The 20,702-nt window shown below is 37.8% G+C and overlaps 1 protein-coding gene across 4 annotated transcripts in view; it reads left to right on the top strand.

Moving 5' to 3' along the window:
• Positions 1-20,702, top strand: part of GNG2 (G protein subunit gamma 2) — a 131,928-nt gene that overhangs the window by 25,196 nt on the left and 86,030 nt on the right. The window contains exon 3 of one of the 4 annotated variants that reach the window (XM_013967073.2): positions 14,075-14,127. The exons of the other annotated variants lie outside the window; for them this stretch is intronic. Coding sequence (XP_013822527.1) covers positions 14,075-14,104 — 30 coding nt within the window. The 3' untranslated portion in view covers positions 14,105-14,127. Of the gene's footprint in view, positions 1-14,074; positions 14,128-20,702 lie in introns of those variants that run through there. 4 annotated transcript variants of the gene reach the window in all.

The following is a 20,702-nucleotide window of genomic DNA, read 5'->3' as shown; positions in this document are numbered from 1 at the left end:
TTTCAAATGTTGTAGCTAATTTTGTAATGAGTCCCCTCTCTATCCACTTCTAGACAGGTCAGCAATACAGATCTGAAGGTCAAACATAGGGCTAGCTGTAGAATAACAAACCATCCTGATTTTGTCCAAGACTGAGGGATTACTGGGGAATTGGGATCTTTAGTGCTAAAACTACTAGAGTTCTGGGACAGTTGAGCCCAAAGATGTTTAAAAATAGCTCTGGTAGAAAGTGATTGTCATGCTGATGAATTGTGAAGGTAGAAATTTTGATTGAACAAAATAATGACAATAACCTCCAGGGTTTGGGTTGAGCATAAGGGTGAACCCTAACTCTTGAAAAATCTGTATCCACATACATATGTTTGCCCCAAGCCATCTTAGAAGAACCAACATTTATGAAGTGTTAGATTTCATAGCCCACTCTTAGATTTTTCCAGTGTTACCTGTGTACCCCTGCATGATGTCCATGGTGTAAGTAACTGGGTGCATCTTGTTAAAGACTCTTATTCAGCCTTTCCTCCCTTCTCCATAATGCCCTGCTCTGTCCTCACCCACAGCAAAGTCAGACTGAGAAATCAGGAATACTAAAGACCCTAAAGCCTCATTGATTTTATTTCTCTGACATTTATTTGGAGATTTTTATTCTCTAAGCCGCTGGTTCAAAGAGGTTGTAAGTGTACTTAAAAGAGCAATTCGTTACCTTCCCCAGAATAGAATTTGACTTTTAGGAGCTGGTAATCTTTTTTTTTTTTAATGTGTTTGTTTCCTATCTTCTAAATGGTTCTAGCTGGTAGGTACAAGGAATTCTTTCTTTATTTTTATTTTTCTTCCAAAAAAAAAGATTGAGCACTGTCTGTTGTAGAAGATCTGGGTTTCTGATGAGAATAGGTCTTGAATAGATTGTGAGTTAACTCTGATATTCTTATGAATCCCTTTTTGGGGTTCCTTCCTTCTAGGACTCTCAATCTTGGTTTCATTTTTTTAAGACTAACCTCTTTTCAGTTTTGAATCTCAGCTGGGTTGTTTCGTGAATCAAACAGACTCTAGAAGAAATGAAAGGAGATGAAATCCTTATGCTGTTGATTAAACTCAGCTTCTTTTATTCCTTTCCAAAGAGAAATTACAGAGTCAATGTAAATAGGAGATCCAAATGACCCAAACTACTCTGCATGCAGGGTTTCTGTGGGGGTAATAGGAATGTTTTGGAACTAAATAGAGATGATGGATATGCAACTTCTTAAATATACTAAATGCCATTGAATTGTACACTTTAAAGTGGTCCATGATTAATTTCATGTTCTGTGAATTTTTACCTCAAAATAAAAATGCTGAACTTCAAGAGGAAAGAAAAAAAAAAAAAAGACTGTTTCTCCCTATTCAAATTCTGGAGGAAATCTCATCCATTTTAATACACTCATGTTTTTAGATTTATAAACCAAAATTGTTGTCCTGTCCTGTGCCATTACTAGGAGAACATATTTGGACTTAAAAGTGTCTGCCAGCAGAGCCAGTCAGGAAATTCAAAGAGTTAAGATACTAGTTGTTTATTATTAAGATACATATTTTTGTTGCTTAATTATAAATGGCCTATAATTTACAAAGCTATTGCAATAAAAATTTTTTTTTGAAGTTTAACAATTTAAAACACTGGACTTTTTCCACTTCCACTTTACAAGTTATATCAACTAAGTTGGAAAGTTTTTTAATACTCTGTAGTGGTGGTCTTCAATTGGGTATGACAAAACAGAAAGAGTCCAGATGTTGCAACTTCAATGAAATGTAAGCATGGTAACAAATTTCATATATAGAAATGTCTTTTATTAAAACATCTCCTTAGATATTCCCAAGTGCTGCCAGCTGATCAAAGTGCAATGGGCATTTATTTTGAGGGATGTCTACATAGGGGTAAAATGGTAAAACTTTAAGGTTTAATTCCTTCTAGATTTAGAGACAACTTTTTTGACCTTTTGCAGAGATGTAACTAGGCAACCAGTATAGCACTTAGCTGGTGCACAGCATCCAAGCTTTGTAGCTGTTGCATCATTTTTTAAAAATGCTAGTTAAATCTGTCTTTTAGTTTTGGCATCTGCTGCCATGTAACCTTTAATTCCTTAGAAATAACATACAAACCCTCCGCTATAAGATAGAATGGTTCCTAGAAGTCTAGCATCCTCTGATGTTAATAAACAGCAGTAACAGCGTAGAGAGGTAGCTGAATATACTGTTTTATAATTGGACATTAAGAAGGTAGTTTTTAGTTTTGGTGTGTAAAGGTGTAAGAATTTAAAACCATATCCTCAGCAGGTGGGTATGAGCATTCCTCACAATATGATGAATGGAAAATGTACTTTCATAGAGATTAGAGCTGGCTTTTAGTCTAGTGAAGTGGACTTCACTTAGCTGGATAGGTGGTAACTAAAAACACTTAGTTTGATCAGTAAGCAGGAAATATGGAAAGCTTCTTAAGTGTCAGATTCTATATTAGATATATACTATGTTCAATTTCTGTAGTAACTAACCCTGTAATTTTTCAATGTTTTTTTTATTAAAGGAATATGTGTGTAAGATTTTTAAAAATTTAAGTAGTAAACACAGGAATAAGTAAAAAAGAGAAGTTCTTTCCAAACACCAACTTATAGCCCACTCCTTGGAGATAACCACTCTTAATACTGGTCTTGTGTGTCTTCCAAAAATTTTCCATCTCTTGGTTAATCTGTACTGAGAAGGTACGATGAGTGCCATTAAACCATCTGTTTTTAAACTTTTCTTTGGGACTAAATCTTTTCAAGACACCATTTGATGCTCCTTAAAGAGTAAAAATGTCAGGAGCAACGTGATGCTAACGGAGGGCTGGTGGCGGGGAGAATGATGACTGAAGACTGTTACTGTGTAATTTTAGCCTCTGTAAGATTTACATACAGAATGCAAGTAATAGACCTTAAGGTAGTTCCTTATCATTTTCAAAGTCATCTGGAGTATGTTGTCACCCTTTATCCTTTTGATGACCCTGTGATACAGAAATTGTTTACTTTGCTTTACAAAGAAGGAAGCTGTGGTTCCCAGAGGTTAGGTAACTTGCCCATGAACACAGATGGCAAGTGACAGGAACAGGACGAGAATCTGAGGTCTTTTCCAAGCCTTGAACCAGAGTGCACTGGCAACTGTGAGGAAGAGAGGAACTCCATAGGGTCCCTGTAGTGAGAGGCCAGAAGTGAAGGAGAGGCTGTTAGGCTTACAGTCTGAAGATCCAGTTGGGAAGTCGTTCTGATTCTGCTCCTTGGGCAAGATGCAGCCCGTATGCCCTGCTCACAGTTCCCTAGCTGGCCGTGTCTGTTTTGCTTGTTTGGAGAGTACTGGCCAGAGGAGTTGGTTCAAAGGGTGGGCATGCAACCCAGCAAGGGTCAATAGAGTCTTTCTCTGAAATTTTTCAACTCAGGTTGCGAGAGGAGAGGTCCCACCCTTTCCTGCCTCACTGTAGAAAGAATCACTAAGGGCATGCTTCAGTCTCCTGAAAGAGTAAAGTCTGATGCATAGAGGGGCAGCAAAAGAGAGAAAGACAGAGAGATAAAGGGAAGGAAAGAGAGCCCAGTGAGAATTGGCGTCCGTCCATCCAGTTGAAGTGAACCAATATATTCCCATTTTTTTACCTAACCTAATTCAAGTTGCTACTGAAAGAATCCTATTATTTTGAGGCCTTAGTTTACTCATCTGTAAAATGGGGGTTTTAATATTTTCTGTGAAATACTGTAAAAGTGAATTGAGATAATGAATAGGAAAGTTCTTTGTAAATTTTAAAATGCTGTACAAATACAAGATAGTATTATTCATTGATATGTTGTATTAAGCTAGGGAAAAGCTGAAAGAATGAAGCTACCACTCATTTAAAAAATAAGAGTTGAGAGCTTTGTAAGAACCATCTGGTGTTATGTAGAAGTAAATGAAAGCTGCCAGAACTCCCAGATTTTCTTTTGGTATCCCTTTTCAAATACTCTTTAAGTTCTAATAAATACCCATAATAAATAAATACCCATCATAAATACCCATCATAAATACAGGGGTAGGTCTTTCCTCACTGGCTCAGGTTAATCCAGTGAGTTCCTCTTTTCTATCTCCTGTCCTAATCTATGGTAAACACACACACACACTAACACAAACCAAACAAAAATGAACAAAGCATCGTATTAATATTTCAACATTTTATCCTTTTTACTTAAAAGAGCTTTACAGATTTTAAATGGTATTTTGGCATCATCAAAGAAATTCAACCTTAAAGTAGTTATTCTGTTTAGTTATGACATAGTTGAGGCAGTTCTTGGGATGGGAGTTTAGTTTGGGGCTTAGATAGGATCAAAATCCATCTTTTACCTTAATAGACATATCTTTGATATATAAACTCTAATCAGAGTCTACTTGAGATTGTATCTTATGCACGTCACAGGAGGCATCACTTCACCTGTACAGCATTATTCACTGTATATGATACTATTTATCAATGAGAGAAAACAGGTGGCACCTCTGAAATCTGTTCTCTTTCCTTGATTTGCTGTTTAGGCAGTTTTTATTGTAACAAATGTACCTTTCTTTATATTTGACCATTAAAACAGAAAGAGTGGTTTAAAGTCTCAATCTCAGTGGAATGTCATATGCAGAAAGGTCGAAGGTACCATAGAAGTATGATCAGTAAGTGTAAAGAAGCATGACATAGCAACTGGATGTCAAACATCTCTCATATTTTAAAAATCTGAGAAATACATCCACCACCTTCACTGTTCTTACAAATCTATTCTTTTGCCTTACAGAATTGCCAAGGCAGGAAGGGCGAATTGGTGCTGTTTGACCACCCTACTCCACATCTCACCTTGCTGTTATTTATTTTTGTCTGGGCTTGATTTCAACCTCATGAATGTCAGTGTTTTCATATAAATTGAGAACTTGGAATAAGTTCTTTTCCTGAATAAGCATAGTCTTAACCCTCAGAAACTGTCAGCTGCACTGAAAACAATTGACATCCTCAAGTCAATTAATTTTAGGAGAGCTTAATAAAGAGAATATCTATAAGGACATGAACAGAGTTTAGGGAAACCACAAGGGAGGATGTACCTTCTCAGGGCTCCTTTACCGTCCTAGACCTGGAGGGGATGAGGGCTAGGAGGAGAGGACCCTCCTGCCTGGAACTGCGGCCTCTAGGAAAGGGATGTGGCCCAATTATAATGATCCTGCCAGCAGGGGTGCTGGGAAACAAATGCCCTGAAATAATTCTCTTCTCTCCTCCTATCTGCTTGTGCTCACTATTGACTAAAGTCAACTGGAAGACAATGAACAAGGAAGCTGGCTGTCGAGTCCGCAGTTTAGTCTCTTAGAGTGTAGAGCCAGGTACGACGGAATGGAGAATGGGTTTGGAGAGGCAAGTAGAAGATATTTGCCACAGTTAATCGTCATTGTGAAGGTCTTCCGTGAAAGAAATAACACCCTCTTCTCCCCCAAATCTAAGTTGTCTTATCAAAAAATTGTTTTAACCAGCTTTCACTTTTTCATTAATTGTATTTAATTAGTTTCCTAGTCCATGTTCAAATGAACCCAGATGCGGTTGGTAGCATTTGGAGAGACTTCCATTGTTTGTGTGGTAAAAACATGATCAGGAGGAGGTAAGGAGGTGATGAAACCACCTTCGTGCTTGTCCTGCTCAGACATAGGATGGGATCCTCAACTCAAAGTTCAAGTTTAGAGGAAGGGGTGGTGAAAAGTAAGTAGACGCCTCAGAGCAACTCTGAATAGTCCACATTCTTGGGCCTCTGATAATCAAGGGAGTGACTTCTGTCCCAGAGAAGTACGGCATCCACCTCTGGTGGGTTGAGTAGGCAGTTTTTGTTTTTGTCCAGCTTGCTTTTAATCTCAGATGAATTATTTTCACTCCTTTGACCTAGGGACCAGGATTACTTGCCTTGATCTAATCCAGATTAACCATTCTGATCCACTGAGAATGAGTAAATCAATTGAATCGGATAAATCTCCATAATTGGAAAGGTATTTGTGGCAGCATAAAATGATGGGCAAAAAAGAAAAAAACAAACAAACAAATTTGGAGTACTACCCTAAAGCATACAGTTCTGTGGACCAGAAACTCCCTGACTTGGGAAATGCTTGGACCAAGGATCCCAGAACAGAGTTGGGTCTATAACAGAAACAGTGAAAGGCAGTGTGGTGTAATGAAAGGGCATGGATTTTGAGATCTCAGCCTAGTACTGACTGACCATCTTGGAAACCTTCTGTGCTTTCACATTCTCAAATTTCCTTGTGTGTAAAATGAGAGTAATTTAACTTGTTACAGAATTAATTGAAACCATATCTGCAAACTAAAAGTAGCGTTTTCCATATGCTCACTTTTTTTGGTGTGTGCTTAGTTGCTTCAATTGCGTCCAATTTTTTCTGAACTTTTGGACTGTAACCTGCTAGTCTCCTCAGTACATGGTACTCTCCAGGCAAGAATACTGGAGTGGGTTTCCATGCCCTCCTCCAGGGGATCTTCCCAACCTAGGGATCAAACTCGTGTCTCCTGTGTCTTCTCCACTGCAGGCAGGTTCTTTACCACTGAGCCACTGGGGAAGCCTACTTTTTTTGGGGTGGTGGGAATGGTATACTCTGTTTTTAAAAAATAGTGTTTCTTAACAGCTCTGTTGAAACATAATTGACATGCAATATAATGGACATATGAAGAATGATACCTATTTAAAGTTGAAGAATATTGACTGCATACATCCATGGAAGTATAGCCGCCATCAAAGCAGTGAAAAAATCCATGTAAAAGTTTCTTAAAAAAAAACAAGTTTCTTCATGCTCAGTAACAATCTCTCCTTTCCCTTCCCCATCTTCAGGCAACTAATGATCTGCTTTCTGTCACTCTAGAAGAGTTTGCATTTTCCAGAGTTTTATGTAAATGTAGACATATATTATGTTTACTTTTGCCTGGCCTCTTTTGCTAACATAATTACATGGAGATGCATCCATGCTGTATGTATCAATATTTTATTCCTTTTATTACTGAGTAATATTCTAGAGTGTTGGTATGCCACAATTTATCTGCTCACCTATCAAAGGAGTTTACTCAAGTATATTTTAATTCTATTTTCCTTCTTCTTCCCTCAATAATAGTATAAGAAAAAATTTTATATCCCATGTTAAGACTGCTGACATTCCTACTAACATAATCTAGGCGTAACATGATTTATAGGAATGGAGTGTAAAAGCAAGTATCACAGTAGTTGTCTATTAACCCCAGCCTTAGGCTTAGTTCTGAGCTGAAGGCTAGTTCCTTCTGCTTTCTAGACTTTCTTTTGTTCTTTATCATAAATTAGCAACCCAAATGCCCATCAACTGATGAATGGATAAAATTATGGTATATCTATACAATGGAATATTATTTGCCATAAAAAGGAAGTACTGATTTATACTACAATATGGATGAACCTTGAAATGATTATGCTAAGTGAAAGAAACCAGGCACAACAGGCTATGTAATCTATGGTTCCATTTATTGAAATGTCCAGAACAGGAAAATCCTATAGATACAGAAAGTAGATTCATGGTTGCAGGACCTGGGGTGGGGGAGGGGAAAATGGGGATTGACTGTTTAAAAACTATGGACTTTGTTTTTTGGGTGAAGAAAATGTTCTGGAATTTGATGGTAGTGTTGGATGTACAATTTAAAAATTTTCTCAAATCACGGAATTTTGTATACTTTAAAAGGGTAAATTTTTATGTGCATTGTATTTCAAAAAAGCTGATTTTTTAAAAAAGCAATCTGTGCAACTTTGCTGAAGGAAATGTATTCAGGCACAGCAATTAATTTAATTTCCCATTTTTCACTTGCTAAAGAGAAAACTTAGAGCTGCTTACCTCATTGATCGTGCTGCACCTGTATTTCCAGGTCATGAGCATGAAGTGGAACTTTCTAGCAAGGAAGTAAAAATGTCGCATCTGTAAATAAGTCATGTTTGGGGAGGTAGTTCAGTATCATACTGTTTTGGTTTACTTGAGATGGTGAAGGGCCTGGAGCCACTTTGACTTTTTTGTCTTTTCCTTTCCTTTTAAAAATAACGTGCTTTCAGATTGTCTAACCACTCTTTCCTCTAGCCTTAGTTAACCAGATACAGGATATCCTGTCGGTAAAACATCTTAGCTAAATCAGATTATTTACCAAACTCCTAACAGCAATAGACAGAACAGAGTGACAAAGTAGACGTCCAAATATTCAAAATAATCCTTGGGAAAGGAAAGAAGCCAGTAGCATAGAATTAGCAGTGATTCAATTAGAGGAACAGCTTTGGTTTCCAGCAGCTGTGGAGGATGGGAGTAAGGACAGACTTCCTCCCTTTCTAATTGTCTTCCTTCACCTGGTAAAACACCACCTTATATAGAAGGCTTTTAGTTGCTCCACTGCTGTGAATCAGGACCAACATTGTAATATCTGGAAATAGAGCTTCATCTGGTCTGTTCCCAATAAATCAGTGTTTCCTGGGTCCTCAAGATTTGTAGTCGAGAAATGGCATGTTTTCCCCCTGCTTTTGAAAATCTTACTAGCCGAAACTTGAGTTTTGGTGTCATGTAATTTAAATTAGAAAGTAAATCAAAGGATTACCCAGGGTGAAAGTAAAACCCATGTAACTCTTGCCCAGAAATGTTCCCTTTGCTTTTTGCTGTGATTTAACAAAGTTTTCCCAAGGTGATTTGAAAAATTTTATGTCAGTGTGTGTGTTTATCTTGGATTTTCTGATACAGTCTCACCAGTTTCTGGTGCACTGCAAAAATTGTGTAAGAGAAATTTCCACTTTACCCTGACTCTGGAAGAATATGACTCCCAGGGCTGTTCCTTTTGAGTATTACTCTAAAATATATCTGTTCATTTATATATTAAACATCTGCGATGCAAAGCATTCCTGTAAGATGATTAAGTGACTTCTCTAGTAATAGGATGGGCTTTGTAGGCATGGGCAAGCATAGCTCTAGATTGTTTGCACATGTGTGTATGAGTGAAACACACCAAACATCCTGAAAATATATGGATGTATACACATGTACACCTTAAAGACTATTGGTGAAACATGCATACGTTTCCTGACTTTTCTCCCTATCTTTAAAGACTCCTGTTTGCTCCTTCCAGCCCCTCCTTTCTCCTTCTTCCTGGAAAGCCATAATCTGGATTATTTTTCTTTTACCTGTCATTCCCCTGCTTTTTCTTAAATTGTTTAGTGTCACCTCTTTTTGAAATGGAATCATACTTTTTCTCTGACTTAGATTTTTACCCAACATTACATTTTGAGATTAACTAAGTAAATATATCAGAGAAGGCAATGGCAACCCACTCCAGTACTCTTGCCTGGCAAATCCCATGGATGGAGGAGCCTGGTGGGCTGCAGTCCATGGGGTCGCTAGGAGTTGGACAGGACTGAGCGACTTCACTTTCACTTTTCACTTTCATGCATTGGAGAAGGAAATGGCAACCCACTCCAGTGTTCTTGCCTGGAGAATCCCAGGGACAGGGGAGCCTGGTGGGCTGCCGTCTCTGGGGTCGCACAGAGTCGGACATGACTGAAGCGACTTAGCAGCAGCAGCAGCAGCAGGTAGGTATATGCAGCTGAAGTTCACTCATTTTCCCTACTATCTAGTGTTAATTAGTACGTCAGTATTTCTTCCTGTGTATGAAATATCCCATACTTTTTCTGTTAAACCCATTTGGGACATTTGGGTTGCTTCCAGTTTTTTAGTTTAGTTCAGTCGTGTTCGACTCTTTGCGACCCCATGAATCGCAGCACGCCAGGCCTCCCTGTCCATCACCAACTCCCGGAGTTCACTCAGACTCACGTCCATCGAGTCAGTGATGCCATCCAGCCATCTCATCCTCTGTCCAGCTTTTTGCTCTCATGAAAATGCTGCACAGTACACTCTGTACATGGGTCTTAGTCCTCATCCAGTTTTTCTAGGATGTATACTTTGGAATTCAGTTGCTAGGTCATACAATATGCAATGCTCAAATTTATTAGGTAATGCCAAGTCATTTGAAAGTGATTACACCGATTCACTCTTCATTAGCAGTGTAAAAATGTGACTTTTGCTCCACTTGTCAACACTTAATGTTCTCTGAATTTTTGTTTTTATTAGTCTTATTGCAAATTCTGAAATTTGTTTTGGTTAACAAATATTTGGTTGGGTTTTTATGTTGCATCATCTTATTGAAAAAGACAAGAAAATAAATGTGTTTGTTCACTACATTTGAATTAAATGGACCATCACTAGATTCTGCCAATAGATATATTTCCAAGTGATAGCCAGCCTGAGAGTCTTGTTCCTTTCCTGTTTTTTCTTTATTAGATATTTTTGATATGCAAAAATTTCAACAAGTAAAACATTGCAAAGATGTATGAGGAAGCTAATTTCTCCTTTCCTCTTTTACCCTCCCCCCAGCAGGCTACCAGTGTTAATGATAGGGTATATCATTCCACATTTTTTTCATATTCGTAAACATGTAATAGACTTATGTTAGATTGTGACTTAGATTGCCATTTTATTAGATCAAAAAGAGTTGAATATCAGCAATTTCATACGGTTCAATCACACATGCACACGTATCCGATCTTTGAGGATCTTTCAAATGTAAGCGTTACCATGCGGCTGTGTTTTCATGGTAAATGTCACAGACGTTCATCTAGCTCATAGGCGTGGCTCTCACTCACTCACATTAGTGATTGCATCATGTTCACTCCTCCGTCCCTGTGGAGAAAAATTAACGTCTCCCTTGGGTGGCTTGTGGTTCTTCACCCTGGTTGAATCCCAAGACAGGGGAGCAACAGGGGGCAGAGTCAAAGGACACATGTATCTCCAGTTTAAAAGTATATTGCCAGATTCCTTTCCCCAAAAGTTGTAACAGTGCAGGTTTCCATTAGCAAGTGTCAGAATGCTTGTTTTCTGTATTTAGTCATCACTGAGTATTATTACTCTTCTGGGTGAAAACTGGTATCCTATTTTCATTTATATTCCCATGAATTTTGGTGAGTTGAGCCTGTTTTCACGTTTTATTTTTCTTTTGCATTCTTCTGTGAATTGTTATTTCATATCCTTTGCTCATGCCTCTTTAAGATGATTTGACTCCTCAGTTTGTTGGGAGCTCTTAGTTTATTAATGATAGTAATGTTTTGTTTGTTCTATATGACACAGTTGTTTATTTCCCAGTATATTATTTGTCTTTGATTTTGTTTACATTATATTTTGCTTTCCAAAATTTTTTTAATATTTAGTCACATATATCTGTCTTTTTCTTTATGGTTTCTATCTTCAGAAGGCTTCTTCTATCTAAGCCAGTATCCTTCTAATTCTTCTTCTAATGCTTGTATTTATTTATTTATATATATATTAAATCCATCTGAAATATATTTTGTACATGGTATGATATATGAGTATAACGTTATGATCTTTCAAATATATAGCCAGTCTGATAATACCATGTATTTTATTTATAAAGCCAAATGCAACTTTAGCCCTATATTGTTTCACATATACATCTATCAATTTCTGTACCTTGTATTATATTTCCTGGGTCTGTTTCTATTCCTGTATCAATATGATACTATCTTGATTATGATAGTTATATTTTAGGCTTTAATATACAGAGAAGCAACTGAGTCCTATTTTACTCTTCTTTTAAAATATATCTTGGTATTATTTGGTATTTTTTTCCCATATAAGGGTTAAACTGATTTTGTTTCAATATAAAATGTCATTGGAGATTCTGCTTAAGATAGAATTAAAATTATATATTAATTTGGAAAGGATTAACTTTTTTATATTCAGTTTTTTCCATCCAGGAATCATGTCTCTCTGTTCAAGTCTTATTTTATATCTTCTAAAAATACTGTCAAATGGTTTTCAAATAAATACTGAACTTTCTTCTAAAATGTGTTCCTCAGTATGTAAGAGTTTTTATTTCTTTTGGAATTGGAAATTTGGTTAAATGGTTAGATAAAAGATATAAATATAAATAACTTTTCTACTCTTAAGGCTAAAACTTATTCTCAGGCTAAAGTACAGAGGAGTCTCCAGGGATGGATGTGGTAAGCTGACTTACAGACTGTTAAAGAAGAGCTTTGTGCCGCTTGACCTCATTCCCGCTTTGCTGCCACGGGGCAGACAGAGGCTGTGCTCTGAACTTTGTGTGATTAGGCACGTTCGTTTCTTCTCTCAGTGCTAGATTGGCCATGACTTATTTAAAGGTGGGTCTTAGAGGAAACTAATGACTGTAGTTACATTTCTGTTTTCTTTGAAGCATACTTTTATCTGTTTGTATAGAGGTTCGTTTGAAAATAAAACCTCACTTATATGAAGTAGATGAGGAAAATTACTTATCAGATAATAACTCATCATCAGTTTAAAAAACATCTACAGTACTCCTGTATTTACTTTTAAAGGCTAGAGTTTACAAGTAAAAGTATTTTTACTTCTTGGAAAACAGTAGCCTAAGTGGCAGTGCAGACAGGCTTCTTCATATTAAACCCATTAAAATGCCAATGAAAATGTCACACAAAAAATTTTTCAATAGTACAACCTCTGTATTCAGAAAACAAATCAAAGAAGAGTTTTCAAAATAACTAATTTTAAAAAAATAACTCATTTATAACTTTACAATCACAAGGAACAAAATTACAAACAATAAACTTGAAAATTGTCTGATTCAGAACAACAAAGTCTCAGAGTTCAAAAATGATTCAACTATGCCCTAAATGATAAGAAAGAAGATATAAAGCTGTGACCCAAAGGCCATGTAGTAAAATTGCAATACTACAAATAAGGACATGTCTAAGAGTAGTAAAGAATACATTGATAACTGCTAAATATCAATAGTTAATTAGGGAGGTATGCTTATTAACTACTAAATGAATTCCAAAATTAGGTTGCTTAAATAAATGTGCATAGACACTGATGAATCAAAATAACTCATTTCTAGAAAATTGAGCATAGTATTTCAACTTAAAAATAATAAGTAAATACTTGACCCAATAAAAGAAATACATTTTGAAGAATCAATAATTTAAGGTAAAAGTATTTTCAGAATTGATTTGGCCTATAAGTGAAAATGAATACCCTGAGAAAGATATCAAGACATTTACTATTCATATCTTCAATCTTCAGTGAAAAATAAATTTTAAAACATTTGGAAAGAAAGTCCAGATAACTTTCAAATAGTGATTTCAGATGTAGCCACAATTAAGACCATGAACTCCCCAAGGAAATGAAACAACATCTGCAGTTCTTTTTATGGAAAAGAATGATCCAGGCAAGGTATCATTCATTTGGGAAAGCTAAAGAAAGATTTTCACATATCCCACCAACCCTAAATTGTCACTGACCTTACACTTTGATCCAGAACAAGAACTTCATGTTGTAGCGGCCTTATCAACTAAAGATGGGAGACTGAAAACACCAACTGAAGAGAGATCAATGCTTCTGACCACATCATCCCATTTCAGAATAAGACTGTGATCTAAAGCTTAAAAGGAAGAGAAGAAGGGAGCTAGTATTTAGGGAGCAACTACTATGTATCAAGTTCTTGACATTTTTTCATTTACTCTTCAAAAACCCTGATGGTATGATCTCCCTGTTTCAGATGAGAACACAGTCTCAGAGAGGTTAAGGAGCTTGCTTTGATAAGTGAAAATGAAAGTTGCTCAGTTGTGTCCGACTCTTTGCGACCCCATGGACTGTACCCCACCAGGCTCCTCTGTCCATGGAATTCTCCAGGTCAGAGTACTGGAGTGGGTAGCCATTCCCTTCTCCAGGGAATCTTACCTACTCAGGGATTGAACCCAGGTCTCCTACAGTGTGGGTGGATTCTTTACTGTCTGAGCCACCAGGGAAGCCCAAGAATACTGGAGTGGGTAGCCTATCCCTTCTCCAGGGGATCTTCCCAACCCAGAAATTGAACCGGGATCTCCTGTACTGCAGGCAGATTCTTTACCAGCTGAGCTACTAGGGAAGCCCTGCTTTGATAAGTAGTAGAACTTGAATTCATGTCTTTCTGACCCCACAGAAAAAGCAGAAGTTTCAGAGTAACAGTTAAAAACTAAGAATACGACAAGACAGGTAAGGTCTGAAACCTGTAACTCAATTTTTTTTTTTACTTATGCAATAAAAGTCTAAGGATATGATGTTTATTATATGGCTATATGTAGAAAACAACAGAAAAATGAATTTGATGATTGTCATGATTGTGTGTGAGTTGGTGTACAGATGTGGTTTAAGTGAAAATCGTTTTACTCAATGCTTTCCAACAAACATATTTCAAAAGAAAGGAGAAAGAAGTATATACACAGTGCTTAATACCAATGGCATGTATTAAGCATAAATAAATAGCAAAAACAAGATGAAATAAAGATAGTTGTCCAAACATAACAATCATAACAGATATAAAATTAATCTGCACAAAACAGATGTACTTAAAAGTTAATTAAAATATAAGGCAGAACTATGATATATTAAATTATAAGGAAATGGAGAATAATAATATCTGAGAATATCACAACAAAATGGATAAAGAGGAAAACCTTTAGAAGCATAAGGAACAGGGTTGTGTATATGTGTGTGTGTGTTGTTTGTTTTTTTTTGCATTCGTGGTCAGTTGTGTCTGACTCTCTGCAACCCCATGGACTGTAGTCCGCCAGACTTCTGTGCCCATGGAATTTTCCAGGCAAGAATACTGGAGTGGGTTGCCATTTCCTACTCTAGGGGATCTTCCCGATCCAGAGCTCAAACCTGCATCTCTGGCACCTTTTGTGTTAGCAGGTTTACCACCACAGCACTTTACCACTAGTGCCACCTGAGCAAATAATGTTAAAATGTACAAGTGGTGACTCTGGAGTGAGGTCTCTTCTTGGTGAGGCAGCGTTCCAGGAGTGAAGGTTAACATCATCGGGTGTAAACCAAGAGCCCTCGGGCCAGGGAAAAGCTTTGGCCTTTTGAAATTTAAGAGTAAATGTTGTATACCTCTGGGTTTACTGAGTAGAGTTGGAGAGTCAGGCTTTATCTGGAGTGGATATAGTTCAGTCACACTATTCATTCATTTATAGTTAAGAAATGTATACATTTCCTTGGCTTAATCATCTTTGGGAAGAAAGAGACTTCCTAAGGTGATACAGCTGTAAAAGTGATGGCTCCTGTAGCTAATAAGAATGAAGACAGATGTGGGAGGCAGGGTTATGTCACTCACAGCTCCAGAGGGGCTTGTGGGAATGAAGTTCTGCTGTAAAAAGGATAATGTTAGAATTAAGAGATGTCTGTTGAGCAAGGTTTACAGATGGAATCAAGCTTGCAGTTGAATCAGAACTCTCATGGTCGCTTCAAGAAGGAGAGATGGATTGAGAAGTTTAACTGATGAAAAAGTTGCTGGCTGGGTAAATGAGCGATCAACTTTGCTTTCCAGGGACATAAGCCTATTTGCAACATAGTCTGTATTCCCCTGAGGAGATTATTACCAGATTGCTTGGGTCCCTTCTTATCTGGTTTTGGAGGAGGCAGGGAACTCCTTTGGTGAAAGGCTAGATGGAACTCAGTGGGGTCAGGCAGGCAGAGCATGGCTTTGGCGCTGCCATGTTTGAGGCCAGAATCTGATAGCTTATAACAACTGCATGCCCTGCAATGTGCTGAAGGAATAATGTTTTAAAGGAAGACCGTGGGAAGTATCTGCATCATAATGACGTTCTTTCCTAGTCCTGCCTTGAAATGAAGTTGTTGGGAGGCAGGTCTGTATGAAAGGGAGAGAGACCCTCTCACTGTGGATTTAACACTCTGAGTGTTCTCTATAGGGTTCTTGCTCTCAGGGTATTGCTTCCATTTATTTTATTTTCCATCTATGGCCCTGGTTTCTCAAGTGAATTGTCTCTGAACTGTGGTAACCTATGTTAGAGACCACAGATTCTAGTTTACAGATCTCATATTCTGAAAATTTTGGAGTGGTATTATTCCAACCTTTGAGGCTAATATTACTGCTTGCAAATGATTGTGAAGTATTTAAATTATACAGGAAAGGGCAGAGAATGTCTTTCTTTCTAAGTGGTTCTTTTGAAAGCCTTGCATGAATAATTTTAAGGACAGAAATAGCCCCTGCATTTAGGTTTTGCTGGGTCTGACGTAGATGTGTGTTGGGGTAAGTATAGGCACGAATACCACAGATCTGGCCAGGAAGAAAGATTGTCCTCAGACTTCTTTCCTTGCTTCCTCATCCCTATTTAATAAAAAGTGAAAAAACACAAGAAAGTAACATGAAACAAAGCTGAAAAGATAACTCATTTGAAAAAGAAGGGACTTCCGTGACAGTGCAGTAGCTAGGATTCCATGTTTCCACTGCAGGCAACACCGGTTCTATTCCTGGTTGGGTAACTAAGATCCCACATACGGCAGAGAAAGAGAGGGAGGGAGGGGAGAAGAAGTAAAGAAGAAAAAGAAAGAAAAAGTGTGAAAATAATAGCGCCAACAAAAGCCCAATGGGCCAAACAAAATAGCCACAAAAGACCAGGGAAGGTTCTTTGTCTGAATTTAAAATACCAGTAAAAACAACAACAACACGTTAGGAAGTACACTGAATACAAATGTTGATTTCGTTGCAGAGTCCTTCCGTTCTGTAAGTTTGCAGCCTCTGTCACCACAGGGAAGCACTTACCAGACAAGTGTTGCTATGGCCAAGTCACTGTCCCTTGCTTTCTTCTTTTTTATTTAAATTGAGACATAAATAACATATAACACACTGGTTTAGAATGTATGACATACAATGTAATGATTCAATGTATGAATATATTGCAAAACAGTCACTAAGATAAGTCTAGTTTACATGCATCACCATACAGTTACAAATTTATTTTTCTTGGGATGAGAACTTTTTAAGATCTTTTTTAGAAACTGTACTGTTAATGCTGGTCGCACTGCTGTACATTACATCCCAGGACTTATTTATCTTGTTACTGAAAGTTTGTACCTTTTGACCATCTTCACCCTTTTCACAAACCCCTTCCTCACCTCTAGCAATCACCAGTCTGTTCCATCTATGTACTGGGGGAATTTGCTTTGTTTTACGATTCTACTTATAAGTGAAAGCATACTGAGCTTTCCTTCTCTGTCTGACTTGTTTTACTTACCCTAATGCCCTCCGAGTCCATTCATATTGGCACGAATAGCAAGACTTCACTGTTTTTTATAGTAATATTCTATTGTATGTGTGTGTATCACATTTTCTTTACCTCTTCATTGATGGACATTTAGGCTGTTTCCTTGAAAGTCTTTGCTTTTGTAAATAATACTGCTGTGAACATGGGGATGCAGATATCTTTTCAAGTTGATGTTTTTGTTTCCTTTGAATAAATACCCCGAGAAGGAACTGCTGGATCATATGGTAATTTTACTTTTAATTTTTTAAAAAAAGATTTATTATTTATTTATGGCCGTGCTGGGTGTTCGCTGCTGCACATGGGCCTTCTCCAGTTGTGGTGAGTGGGGGCTAGTCTCCAGTTGTGGTGCATGGACTTCCTGTGTTGTGAGCATGCGCTCTAAGGCATGGGCGTCAGTGGCTGTAGCAGGCGGGCTCAGTAGTTGGGGTGCACATCTTATGGTTGGAATATTCCCTGGCCAGGGATCAAACCCACATTCCTTGTGTTGCAGGTGGATTTTTCACCACGGTATCACCAGGGAAGCGCCTCTTTTTATTTTTTTGAGGAGCTTCTTCCTACTTCTTTGATAGCCCGCTACAACACATAGACATGGTCAGCTCTGCCTTCTAGGTCCTAGCTGTGACACCATGAGGATTTGGTGGAAATGAAATAGAAAGGGTGATCCAGACTGCTATTTAGGATAACCCTTCAAATTCTGTGTATTTACCCTTCAGCCGCTGAGAGAAATGGTGGGAAAAAAGGGGGAGGAAGGGTAGTGTGTGTATAAAATCTCCATCTCTGACAGTGCCTTGTCAGCTTTCTGGAAACCTGTTTCTACTCTAGAATTCATCTTCAAGGACTAGACTGTTTCTGAGACTTTCCCCTGTCTCTGCTGCATGCTTCTGGTCTTGAAAATTAACTGACAAAAAAGCGTTTGCTTCAAGGCTCTTTGAGGAGTAAACAATGTCTTTCCCTCTCCCAGCACATTGCTGCCCATCAGCTTTTGCTTGGCCTTGCCTCCGCTAAGGTTTGGCCATTTTCTGGTTGAGCTCACAGCCTCTGAACAGCCTCTTTCCTGGGACTTGGGCCATCCCCAGCTCAGGCCTAAGCTGGAAGGAACTAAAGCAAGGATGGTACCAACAGTAAGGCAGAATTATTATGATTTATGACAAAATTAAAGGTAGAGAAAGGGAAATAAACATCTTGGGTTTTTTGAGGTTTTTTGTTTTGAAATTGTGGTAAAATACACATAACATAAAATTTACCATCTTTACCATTTTTAAATGTACAGTTCAGTGATCTTAAGCACATTTTCATTGTGCAACCATCATCCACTTCCAGAACTCTTTTCATCTTGCAAAACTGAAACTCTGTACCCCTTAAACAGTAATTTTCCATTCCTTTCTGCCCCTAGCCCCTGGCAACAGCAATTCTACTTTCTGTCTGTAAAAAACTTGACTACTCTAGGCACCTCATATAAGAGTATGGAAAGTGGAAAACATTAGTCGCTCACTCAGTCGTTTCTGACTCTTTGCAACGCTATAGTCTGTCCATGGAATTCTCTAGGCAAGCATATTGGAATGGATTGTCTTCCCCTTCTCCAGGGGATCTTCCTAACCCAGAGATCCAACCTGGGTGTCCTGCATTGCAGGCAGATTCTTTACTATCTGAGCTACCGGGGAAGTCCATATTGGAGTATATATCAATAACCTCAGACATGCAGATGACACCACCCTTAAGGCAGAAAGTGAAGAGGAACTAAAAAGCCCCTTGATGAAAGTGAAAGTGGAGAGTGAAAAAGTTGGCTCAACATTCAGAAAATGAAGATCATGGCATCCGGTCCCATCACTTCATGGGAAATAGATGGGAAAACAGGGGAAACTATCAGACTTTATTTTTGGGGGCTCCAAAATCACTGCAGATGGTGACTGCAGCCATGAAATTAAAAGACGCTTACTCCTTAGAAGAAAAGTTATGACCAACCTAGATAGCATATTCAAAAGCAGAGACATTACTTTGCCGACTAAGGTCCGTCTAGTCAAGGCTATGGTTTTTCCTGTGGTCATGTAGGGATGTGAGAGTTGGACTCTGAAGAAGGCTGAGCGCCGAAGAATTGATGCTTTTGAAGTGTGGTGTTGGAGAAGACTCTTGAGAGTCCCTTGGACTGCAAGGAGATCCAAGGAGTCCATTCTGAAGGAGATCAGCCCTGGGATTTCTTTGGAAGGAATGATGCTAACGCTGAAACTCCAATACTTTGGCCACCTCATGCGAAGAGTTGACTCATTGGAAAAGACTCTGATGCTGGGAGGGATTGGAGGCAGGAGGAGAAGGGGACGACAGAGGATGAGATGGCTGGATGGCATCACTGACTCAATGGATGTGAGTCTGAGTGAACTCCGGGAGTTGATGATGGACAGGGAGGCCTGGCGTGCTGTGATTCATGGGGTCGCAAAGAGTCGGACACGACTGAGCAACTGAACTGAACTGAACCGATACAGTATATTTGTTCACAGTAATTTTTTTGTGACTGCCTCATTTTACTTAGTATAATGTCTTCAAAGTTTATTCATCTTATAGCATATCAGAATTTCTTTCTACGTCTGAATAATATTCCATTGTGTGTATGTGTGTATCAAAGTTTATTTATCCATTCATCTACTGATAGACACTTGTTTGCTTCCAGCTCTGGGCCATTATAAATAATGGTTGAGTATACAAATATCTCTTCAAGACCCTATTTTGGGGCTATACTTAGAAGTGGAATTGTTGGATCATATGATATGTATATTGTTAATTTTTTGTGAAACAGCCATACTGTTTTCCATAACTGTATCATTTTATATTCTCAGCAAAAGTACACAAGCAAAAGCATATTAGTTCACTGAGCATCTTTTCAAGTACTTGCTGACCACTTCTGTATCTTTGGAGAAAAGTATATTAAGTCATTTGCCCATTTCTTAATTGGGTTGTTTGTTTATTATTATTGATTTGTAGGAGTTTTTAATATATTCTGGATATTAACTCCTTATGTGATTTGCAAATATTTTCTTCCACTTTATGAGTTTTCTTTTTCCTCTGTTAATTGTGGGCTTGGCTGCACAGAAGTTTTAAATTTTGACATAATCCAATTTATTTATTTTTATTTTTGTTGACAGTGGAAAATATTTTTCTCAGACCTATAGGAAGTTTCAAAAGTATGTTCTTGAACACATAGACACTTTCAATGAGGAAAAAGTTAGAAAATATATGTCATAGTTTATGAACATAATACAACTCACCCAAAAGTACTTGTAGTAAAAATTCTGTATATAAAATAATTAGATCATAGGCAAGAAGTACAAAGGGAAAAATTTATCACTTTCAGGATTGTTTGATTCTTTATTTCTTCTGGGAAATAAAGGAAACTGTTAATCATATAGGAAAGAGGAGGGGCTACCATGTTTGAGAATGGGAAGAAGGGAAAAAGGCAGTGGTGTTTTGAATCATCTGCAAACTGACAGGTGATTTGCATGTGTTGTTTTA

This window comes from Capra hircus, chromosome 10 (genome assembly GCF_001704415.2).
Source record: "Capra hircus breed San Clemente chromosome 10, ASM170441v1, whole genome shotgun sequence".
Lineage (NCBI taxonomy): Eukaryota > Metazoa > Chordata > Mammalia > Artiodactyla > Bovidae > Capra > Capra hircus.
This window is presented reverse-complemented; position numbering and strand designations above follow the sequence as displayed.